This window comes from Zingiber officinale, chromosome 5A (genome assembly GCF_018446385.1).
Source record: "Zingiber officinale cultivar Zhangliang chromosome 5A, Zo_v1.1, whole genome shotgun sequence".
In the NCBI taxonomy this organism is placed as follows: Eukaryota; Viridiplantae; Streptophyta; class Magnoliopsida; order Zingiberales; family Zingiberaceae; genus Zingiber; species Zingiber officinale.
In genome coordinates this window covers 102,989,956-103,001,609 of record NC_055994.1, presented here as the reverse complement: position 1 = coordinate 103,001,609, position 11,654 = coordinate 102,989,956, and the positions used below count along the sequence as shown (strand labels likewise).

Below are 11,654 nucleotides of genomic sequence, written 5' to 3'. Positions count from 1 at the left end.
AAGAGGCTTATTCACCTTCAACAAAGGAGAATTTTCTACTGGAGCTTTAACTACCTTGGATTAGCAACCTTCCCAATTGCAAACTAAGTAAACTAGGAGTCTGCTCTTAATTTTATGTTATTTATTTTGATTAACTAATGTGTGTTTGTCTTGGATAAATCGAAAGCAAAAGAAGTGTTTAATTCTAACTTACAAGTAATTCACCATCTTCTTGCCAACCACACAGAGACCAACAATTCTCATGCTTTAAGTTGTCACTATGACCTTACTTCCTGTAGCAACATACATGAATGGTGCACACAACTTTCTCAACTCCTCGAATTCATTCCATACATCGTTGAGGACTAACAGAATCTTCTTCCCAACACAAGAGTAGCTGGAGATAATAATAGTCCACGAGAGAACATCTCTGTTTTGCATTTTATCGAACAACTTGCAGGCAATATCAAAAAAGCCGCATTCACCATAGATATTTAGAAGGCTAAGATGCATTAAGTTTGGACAAGCGCCTCCATAAGTTGACCACCACCTAGTAGGAAGTAAAGTGTTTCTTGCTCTAATAGTCATTTTCCTTCCAAAGTCCCTTGACGAACTTTTTTTATAGACTAAGATCCTTTTGAACCTTATCTTGGGTACTTGTAACCGACACAAGTGACTTTGAGCACCCAGTGTGACTCCACGCCACCTTACACTGCTCCAGTGTATCTATCACTTCTTTAACTTTATCGTCATCATAAATAGGATGACTGAATATTTCAATCTTATATCGTCACCAATGTCTTTGTCGTAAATTGGATCACCGATAATTTAGATCTTGTTGTTTATATCTTTCTCAAGAAAATTTTTATTCAAATTAAAATAAAATAACTTACAAACTTTAAGATCTCGGGCACTACGATAATGATATGAGACTTCCTCAGCCGGAACATATCTATCACAACCTCGACCATGCACCTCACTATCTTCAAGTTCTTGTGTCGTTAGATGCTGAGATAACTCCGTGACTTGTCTTTGTAGATCTACGATGAGCTCATAGGATATGCTTCAATCCTGGTGTGAAACTTCCTCAGCCAGAACCTGTCTTTCACGACCACGACCTCGACTACGGTGATTATCCATGGATCTAAGGCTCTGATACCAACTAACACAGGAGAAGAAACTTTGAGTGCGACATTCGAATTAGAGGTTTGTAGAAAAAGATATAGAAAGATAATTCATAAACAAAGAGGAGTCGCCTCTAGGTTTAATTGAAAATAATTTATTTATTCAAATTAAAATCAAACGTAACATCAACCATGCTCTTTTTACAAGAGTCCTAATCCTTGTTTAAATAACCTAAGAAATAAGAAAAAGTTGTAAAAAAAAAAGAAATAAGAAAAAGTTGTAAAAAAAAAAGGAAAAAGAACTAATTAAAAAAATCTAAACTAACTTTAAAAAAATAAAATTAATCTAAAAAAAAAAGATAAAATCTATTTTAAGTTTTAGAAAAAAAAAAACTAATTCTAACAATTTGAAACAAATAAAGAAAAAGTCAAAAGATCAAATCTAGAGTTTTGATGATCTAGTTAGTCGATTTTATCTCGTTCGAACTTTGAACATAGTGCAACCATGTTAGGAGGTCACAAATTCATCATTTTCCTTGTAAATAACTCCGATCGTCTTTCTTCTAGATTCAAAAAGGAGATTGGTAATCTTGTTTTTTTTTCATCATAGCTCGAAAGGTAACATACCCGTGTTGAATAATATAAGATGATTATATCCCGAATGCTCTTGCATCATAGAAGACGTAAGAGATTAAAAAAAATTTGGTTAATGATAATAAAAAAGAATAAAATTTATTGCATTGAGGATCTATATAATTCACTTCACTTGGTAAGATAAAGAATGTATAGAAAAAATATTTTTTTTATGATAAAAGATTTATCATAGAAATTTAAGACTCGGAGATGAATATAAGGGTGCATTTGGTTCGGTGTTATTCTTGATAACCTTTGTTATCCATCCAAGGTTATCAACAAAAACCTTGTTTGGTTTAGGTATTCGATAATTCCCGAGTAATGTTCCATGCCCGACACGTCAGCAAAAGGGTCATGCAGTCCGAAATCGGAAAACCTCAGAAAACTAAGGTTTTTCTTGATTCCAGGGTTAACGAATTTTTTATACCAAAAATACCCTCCGATAAGAAAAAATATGAAAAAAAGAGAAAAAATGTAAAAAAATATTTAAAAATGTAAAAAAAAAAATTAAAAAATGTTTAAAAAATTTAAAATTTTTTTAAAATAAATAATTTTAAAAAATTAAAAAAAATTTAAAATATAAATTTTAAAAATAAAAATTTTAAATTTTAAATTTTTTTTTAAAAAAATAAAAATTTTAAAAAAAATAAAAAAATTAAAAAATGTAAAAAAATTTTTAAAAATTTTAAAAATTTTAAAAATAAAAAATTAAAAAATTAAAAATTAAAAAATTAAAAAATAAAAAATAAAATAAATAAATAAAATTTAAAATTTAAAAAATGTAAAAAAATAAAAAAATATAAATATGAATAATATAAAAAATATAAAAACATTAAAAAAAATAAAAAAACACATAAAAAAGTAAAAACAAAATATACAAGAAAAAGAAAAGTAAAAAAACATAAAAAAATAAATAATAATAATAATAATATTATTATTATTATTATTATTATGATTATTATTATGTATAGTTGATTTTGTAACTGAGAGTAATACGGTAAAATATTAAACTAAGGTATTCATTAAAACCTTCAAACAAATAAGTTTTTGTTGCATTACCTAAGTTGAACCAAACAACATTTGATTATGTTTTATTCCCCATAATCTTGATTATGTGATGACCTGGTAATCACATAACCAAGGTTATACATGAAAATTTGAACCAAACACACTCTAAATGATTTGCAAACATATAAACATTTAATATTGACAAATAAATATTTGTTAAGCGCTCATTAGATGAAGCGTGGCATTTAAACATATAATCAATCTATATATTCATCGAGTTGAGGAAAATATTTTTTTACATAAGTTGCTCCATGATACTATAACTGAACATCGAGTTGAGGATACGGTTGTACCTTTATAATAATTGGAATTCACCTAGTAGATTGTGCAAATTTAATTGAAGGAGCTTTTCTACAAGAATTAAGATGGCCACCAGAAAGAAGTTTAAACTTTATATTAAGTAATGTGTTTAATAGAATATTATATTAATTCTTTTTCCTTCATTTAAATGTTTTTGTTCTGATTGGGTTTCTTCTAATAAGGTTTTAATAAGCCATATTCATATTCCTTATAGGATGGACGTTAAAGGAAGAGTATTATAAAAGGTTGGCAGTGAATATCTAATATTAAAGGAAGAATGCTATAAAATATGAGAAAAGGCTAATAGAAAAACTCTAACATTGTCCACATAAATAACTGATATATACAAGCTATCGATACAAACAATATTCAAGACAGCATATTATCAACAAATACATTGCGAACAAAATCATACAAGCACATTGCTAACCAATTATAAATAGACGTGTAAATTACTTAGGATGCATTCAAGACACATTCAAGCAACAGCTGCTATCCATGCAATCGTTGGGCGTCGAATAAAGCTTCGAAATAGACCAGTTTCTGCCACTACAGTTTTTTACAATCACCTTCCTTTTGCTTGACAAATCTAACTTCTTGAAGCAAGGAAGCTCACATTAACTAAGTAGTCGAACCCCATTCCAGACGGTGCAATTGAACTTTAAACGGATGTGCTTTCTCTAGGGCACTCTTCAGATTGTAGCAGGTTTACCTGCAGAAGAACGGTACAGTTGTCGGTATTAGATAGAGCATATCCATGAGGACAGCTGAAGTGAAAACTAGAGGTTAAGTATCAGTACCTTTATAATCTCAAATTTCGAAGGACGCCAATATGCAGCTAAGATACTCATGTGGAAGTCCTGCATTATGATGAATCATAATTTACAGACCATATAGGTTAGATTATAGTGTGCATGATTCACACAGTATATAACAACTCAAAAATTCTCACCCTAAATGGATCGCCCCTTAAAGACTGAATGTACATTGAATTTCTTGAACCACGGCCCTGAAAAAGGCAAGCAGATACAATTGTACAGTGAGCACAAATGAACCAGTATTGTAGGATAGCAATTTTTGCAAAATCCTAAACTTTTTAGCATGTCATAACTGCTATGTGATGCGCACACAGTTAAACAGAAGCTACTGCATCAAATGCTATTCAAGACAAGTCATGCCCTCCTTTCTGAGCGAAATTAAGCATTCATGATTGGTTGGATCAAAATTACCTGAGAGGCACTTTTAAGGATTGGTGAAAAAACAGGTAAAGGTACATGAGATTGCAGGTGAGATCAAACCAAGTTGGAAATGGATAGCATCAACAAGAAGATGGGCTCTTTGTCTGGATCATGGAAATGCCTACGTTTTAAGAGATTAGATTTACTGAGTTTTTAATTCAAATTGTGACACTGTGTAAGTGCAGCTTGTGTTTACTATAGGGTAGGCCACTCGGCTTTCCCTTTCACTAGAGGGAAAAAAAAGGATCTACAGTTGAGATCCAATGGATATTAAGTGACAAAAAATCTAAACAAACACAAGGACAAAATGTTTTTAACATTTTCTATACAAAAACCAGCAACTTGTAATCTAGTTTAATGCCTTTCTATAAACTTTGATCAAAAAGTAGCAGACCATCTAATTATTACAGTGCTCAAACAGCAGCTAAACAAGAGGGTTAATTTGCAACTCCATTTTCCATTGTGGATTCCACACTCCAGTTTTTCTCCTCTCTAAAATTTGTCTCAGTGCTAGTGTTAGCATGGTGTCATTGAATTCTATAGCAAGTGAAAACTCAGAAAGCAAAAGGGCTGAAGTAATTTTTGCATAGTGGATTCCATGCTCCAGATTTGTTCCCTATCTAAAAGTATTGTGCCAATAGCATTATATCATGGAACTTTATAGCAAGAGGAAAGTAGAAAGACCAAAGTATTTGCAGTTTGCTGAAGTTCTTAAGTTTAAGATATCATCTAGGATGGTCAAATGAGCTAAGAACTTTGTTAATATATATAACAGAGAAAATATAACATAACAATAGCAATATCTTGAGTCATCAAAATCTAACCATAAATTTGTTTTGATGTTTTGAGATGAATTTCTTACGAAAACAGAACATATGTAAGAACTAGATCCAGTGGTAAATCAATAATAATTGAAAGTCCAAACGTGAATCTTAAAAGAAAAAACATATTTTTTGTAAATTTTTAGAAAAAAAAAAATATAACTAGCTAGAAACATGAAATGTCGCAAAACACCTCAAGATAAACATCCCGCAGCCTCCTTCCAGTTCGAGCACAACATATTCGCACTACATGTTCTTCGCAACTTCCTGAGATTATGTAATCTCGCCCATTTATATAGTAAGAACGAGTGTAATTTTGTGAGTTTCCAGTAAAAGGAATGTCAAATGAAGTATGGAGTCTTCCATCAACAGCCAGTAATTGCCTAACCTGGAATTTTTTAAAGATGCCATAAATATATGGTTGCGAGCATAATATAACTAAATCTGTGGTGGATTTTACCTCGTTGTCCACAGAAGATGTGAGTAAATAGTAATCATCAGGAGAAAAGCACAGCATCACATTTCCTCTAGAGCTAGATGCTGTATAACAAGGCTGTGATGTGCCTAGCCTTAAGTCCCACATTTTAATCTCTTTATCAAAGGATGCAGTAGCAAATAAACTTGGTGAATGATGAGCAAATTTGACCACATTTATATGTTCCTTATGAAGGTCTTTAAAAATTTGCAGACGTCTTCCACTGCCCATATCATAGAGAGCTACATGGTTCGAGTATCCACTTGCAAGAAAGTAGTCGTCAGTTGAATTTACATGGACTGATGTTAACTGTTGAAATTCATGAAATGTATGTATAGAAGCATTCTGACTGTGATATTGATCAGTAACCTTTGATGGCATTTTACAAACGTCATTTAATTGCAAGGAACCATTATCTGAGCCAGCAAGAATCTGGTGATAAAAGCATTAAGTCAAAAAGAGTATTTGTCATTGTAATGGACAACTTAGAAGCAAGTACAGACTATTAGGCAAAGAAGTAAAGGTAGACACTTATTGCATGTAAAGAATCTAAGAGGAAGAATTTCTCCACTGATAATGCTTACCATGGTTGGATGCTTCTTAAGCCAGCAAAGAGCTAAAATACTATTTAGTGTTCCGACTGATGGGAGATAACCAACAAGTTTTTCACTTTCATGATTGATAACAATGAGCTCCCCATCTAATGTTCCAAAGGCCATAAGCCTTGGGTCTGTAGGATGATATTCAAATTGTCTTGGACGGAAACTCTTTGACTCTTCATTTGGACCACTAGTAATCTTGGAAATTGAATGTAAAGTTTGTGTAGATGAGCCTGCTTTAGCAGCAGAAAGTGACCTGAGAAAGGAGTGATTGCTTTCTCTGCAAAATGGCTGCTTGACCTTTGAAAATGTATGAGAAAAAATAGCTCTGTTGGCCTCACGCCTATGTAGAATACTGACAATGCTATCATTTCTCCATCTGTTATAAGGTGCACTCTCAAAATATCTCATAAAAATTATTTTAGCTTGCTCTCTCTCCACAAATCCGATAGGTATATTATCTAAGACTTTTAAATGTGGAAATGATGTAACAATATATTCTCTGTAGTATCTCTCAAAACAAATTGGTGAAGGATGCGAGGAAATATGATTTTCCAGTGAGTTCCCTGTAGTTTTGCCAAAATTCACACTATCAGTCACTTCACTCATGGAGGAATCATTCTTATGACAAGTTTCTCCACGGGTTGCATAGCCAGTAAAAGAGTTACTATTATCCAATCTTCTACCTAAATGCATTGTATCCACTAAAAATGGGACAGTACTTGATACTGAAGAATGTGTAGAAGATGGCGCAGAATGTTTAGATGGGCTAAGTACAGAGTCTGGATTGTTTTGCCTACAGAACTCAGTAAAGGTATCAGAAAATTCTGGATCACTTTCATCTGTTGATTCCTCGGTAGTGCTTTCAAGTAATTCATTACTTGATAACAAGCAATTCTTAGAAAAAAGGCTGTTGAGAGAATTATCTACAGATTGTACAATAGTCGGTTTTAAATTGTTTTCCGTACTAATACACTGTGCTCCAAAGTAGGAAGATGTTTGCTGCTTATTAGAGTGCTTTTTATCATTCACCATTCCAAACACACCACCAGAAGTCGGGCATGGCCCAGTATCATAACAGCATGAACAATTCTGGAAGCGGAGTTCTGACAAGGAATGAAGTTTTGACAGTGCGGCAGTAGTCATCCAAAGGTTGGCAACTCTTGTTTCACACATTGATAGCCTCATTAGCTTTGGCATACAACTAAAACAATCAATATGGAAGCTGGTCAAATGAACACTGGAATCCAAATTAAGTGTTTGTAACTCCATGAACTTCCCAGTCATGTTGAGCTTCCTAATAGGCGAGAACCGAAGGTTCAAAATCTGGCATGCCATACCTCTTTGGCAAATATCGCTGGAAACACCAAAAAAAAATATCATATGTGATTAATAACATTTAATGCTTCAATTAGGACAAACAAAGTTGAAGAAACACCAGCAAGCAACACTTGTTCCTACATAACACTAGCCATTCACTCTTATGCAATTTAAACATGTTTACTAAGTCACTAAATTACCACCATTCATCCTTTCTCAATAGACACCTTGTCACATAATGTCCAAGTTGATATTTAATCTGCAATGTTTGTAGCCCTAGAGTTTTAATATTATCATCAAAAGTACTTTAGCAATAGTCAATATGCCTTTCGAGTGTGTGACGAATATAATTCCAACACAAATCAACTGTGGTGCGTCATCCTGCTGGCAGTGACTCTCAGACCTCATGCATTTGGTGGAACCAAATCCACAAAGGACGTTAATTGAGTACTGCATCATAACATGTTAAAATGAGAAGACAAACATGATACTTATATGGAAAAATAACAAATACAAAGAAAAAGAAATACAAACTTCAGGAACAGCCTCATGTCAACATCCCATTACGAAGAATCAACATGAAACGTAAACTGATGCGTATTCAAATCTTGTAATGTTGTTGTAGCGGGAAATAGTGGCTACAGTTACTAATCCTTAAGTTCAACTGATCAGAATTTCAATACCTGGGATAGTTGACTCCAACATATTTTATTGTTATTTTAAAATGCTAGGATATGTAATATCAAAAAGATTGTATAAAGTTCAATGCAACATACCGGAGAACATCTTTCCATGATGAAGAATTGATGAGATCAACAATTCGAAGCTTTTGGTTGACAACTTGGAATAAAAGTAGAAGATTTTCCCCATCCAATGAAGCATTAGATGATTTTTGTCTTATATTAACCATGTCAATGTCAGATAAACTTCCAGATAATGTATCTAAAAGCGGGGGAATATCCAGAGAATCCAAGTGGTCAATATAGATTTCCAAAATGCATTTACCAAAGCATGCTTTTTTATACCTTGCCTGAGAGTAAAGTAACAAAACTCAGCCAAACCTTTAATGAAACCTAAGGAAAAATAGGAATTACTTGGCGAGCTTAAAATTTTTTTCCATATTGAATCTAGACAAGTGCCATCATAATAGAAAAATGTGGACTTAATCATAGTCAAACAAGAAAATGGTCATGAGCTTGTACACAACAGCATGAGTCTTTTACAATCTAATTTTCAGAATCAGAAAGGGTATCATTTTGATGCATACTTGCTGTCCTGGACACCACATAAAGTTCATTTGAGTAGTAAGAACAGGATTGATAACCCTGCATCTAATCACTCAATGGAAGTCTACAGTGAGATTACAAGAATTAAGTTAAACAGATGAAGTATTATGTCTAAAACCCATGATAACAAGTAAAATTTATAAATGAGACCAAAGAGAGACCCTTAATCAATATAAGATGGAACTTCAAATACACAAGTGCAAGTGCTGAAAGCCGGAAAGAGAACATGACAATGTCTGATTGCATTGATATTTCTTTAGCCAGGATATGAATAACCATTTGACTACTTCAAACCAGTTACAAATATTTGAGTTCGCCTAGATATTTAAAATGGAAAGATTTCTTTGCTCTCAAGGTTCACATATGTTCACATTTGAACCAGTCCCTAGATTTTTTTCCCTTTCAGATAATTGATGGCCACAAGTGACATTGACGCATCCATGTCATACCCAACAAAATGACTTGTAAAACAAAGTATAGTAGTAGAATTAGAATTTGTTCCATTAAGTTCTTTTTCCCAATTTTCTTTTTCCCTGTCAGTGTACTATCAGTACAAAGACTATCAGTACAAAGTTAATGCAGGATTGTGCAGACAATCACTCATTTACATGAACTAGTGTGAAAGAACCGATTACTATTGAAAATTTTCAATGGCAAATAGCAGGTAATCTGTCATATATGCCATAGCACAGTGGGAATTTCAGCTCCATAACCCCTCATGGCATATGCATAACCTGTGTCCAGCACATCTGTTAATAGTTTTAAGCTTTTAGCTAAGTTTTCTCTCTTGAAATCGATGACAAAAATACTGTCTGTATTAATCTCTTGCCACCAAATAATGACAAAAAATTCAGAAAAAAAATACTATATACTATACCTTCCAACGTATACATAAGTATTTCACTAAACAAATGTAAATGCTATTATCAGGAATGGAACAGAAATACGTCAATTGTGATCATTATGACCAGTGATTTGTTTAAAGCATTCCACCAAATGATGCAAAGAAAATATGTCCACTTTCACAAAGATAATACCTCTGCTAAACTCAACACCATCGAAGAATTTGGTATAACCTTCTGGTTCTGGCACACATTAAGATACCTTAACAGGAAAACAATCAAATCCAAAATCAATCACATAATTCATAAATAGATCCAGAAGTAAATGTTGTAATATCTTCAACTAATACAAAAAGTGTAAATTAATTGTAAATGAAACTAATTGTTCACTGAAATGCACAAATAAGAACATGGTGATATTCACACCTTGCATTGGTAGATTCCTATAGAAAAAAAAAAGACCTGCATAATATATATATATATAATGCAAGAGATCATCATAATTAGATGAGTATACAAGAGCACAAGTGCATAAGAAACACTTTCAAAGGTGCCAAGAAAGAGAATAAATCAAAGTTCAATGCAAGACACACATACTTGTGGATGAACAACAGTTTTCAGATAAGATCAATTGGCTGAAAGGAAGTGGGAAATTTGGAATATCAGTGCATCAAAACCTAAAGTATATGTTCCTCTGCAATATATTTCATTCGGTTATTACAAACCTAAATTTGTGCCATGTATCCAACCTAATCGGATAACGAAATATGAACAATTCTGACAGGTGCACAAACAGTATCACTTGTACTACCAAACAACATATTGAGACGCAATTGCAAGGGATAATCATAATACAGTCATATACGTGTGGTAGAACAACACGCAAAACAAGGGATTTCAAAAACAATAACTTCCAAGCAATTACACAGGAAAGTAATTGTTTAACTGGAGGATGCTTAGGTATTAGACGTATTCCAGACGATCTTCCTTCGATCCAGCATCGTCAAAAACAAAAAGCTATTCTAGCGCGAGAAATTTCCCTCAAGGCCGGGGCGAGGAGGGTGAATGTAGATCCATCAAAATGCTCCATTTGGAAATCAAGACCAATCCAGATCGCTCGTTTAGGGAATTTCAAAGAATCGGTAAAATCATCAGACCAAAAAAGAGAGAGAGAGAGAGAGAGAGAGAGAGAGAGTCTAAATCATAATTCAAAGAGAAAGTTGGATCTTTGTACTGACCTAGTAGCCATAATAAAATTGCCAACAAATGGAAGACCTTGATAAATTAAGAAGGGCCAAACAAGGTCATTTTTCGTCGTATCATCCACATCGAGCAAGACTGGTGCGTGATTAGAGAATTAAGAAACGAAAGAGAAAGAGAGAGAGAACCTTGCTTCGAGCTGAGAGAGCGGAGAGGCCATGGCGATCCCTTATCTTTTCTGTTTCTTGCTTGAGAAAGTTTTGATAGATTGGGAGCAAAATAATTGAAGGGGGAGATGGAAAGGATAAGAAGAAGATCCACATCAGCTACCATCAAGGTCTGCTGCTCGCTTCCGCACTCCGCATGCTTTTGTCGTGCCGGTGTCTAGCGTTGACTCAACAGTCGGAACTCGCGGCAAATAAAAGCAGACAGATATTTTCTCCAATAAAGCCGCAATTCCCCTTTTATAGAGATATATAATCTGATTAATTTTTCGTATATTGATCATCGACGGTGTGATCGTTTGTGTGGATTTTGTGTCCGGATATAGTCAACGAAGTGTGCGTAAATACCCTCTCTCTTGGTCGGTTATTTACTCCTGACCAAGTAAGGACATCTCCCATATAATGTTCGTCAAAAGTTTATAAAATTAAAAAATCTTAATAAAAACGCTTCAATGATTGTGGGGTAAGATTTACATTTTTTAATTCCAGGTTTAAAAAATCAAATCTATTTGTGTTTTTAAAGGTGCAGCTAATAATTAACGTGC

The 11,654-nt window shown here is 33.4% G+C and overlaps 1 protein-coding gene across 2 annotated transcripts; it reads right to left on the bottom strand.

Annotated features, from left to right (window-relative positions):
- Window positions 1–3,405: 3,405 nt before the first annotated feature.
- LOC121981283 lies at window positions 3,406–11,282 on the bottom strand. 2 transcript variants are annotated; one of them, XM_042533726.1, is made up of 9 exons: window positions 11,074–11,282; window positions 9,881–9,947; window positions 8,334–8,587; window positions 6,223–7,594; window positions 5,624–6,070; window positions 5,357–5,551; window positions 4,057–4,113; window positions 3,905–3,964; window positions 3,406–3,816 (listed from the first exon to the last, which is right to left on the bottom strand). In XM_042533726.1, exons 1-9 carry the CDS (start codon window positions 11,103–11,105, stop codon window positions 3,766–3,768), a joined length of 2,535 nt encoding a protein of 844 aa, XP_042389660.1. In that variant the 5' UTR covers window positions 11,106–11,282; the 3' UTR covers window positions 3,406–3,765. The 2 variants fall into 2 exon arrangements, with proteins under 2 accessions (XP_042389660.1, XP_042389661.1); XM_042533727.1 differs by lacking the exon at window positions 11,074–11,282 and adding an exon at window positions 10,924–11,003.
- Between the last annotated feature and the right edge of the window lie 372 nt (window positions 11,283–11,654).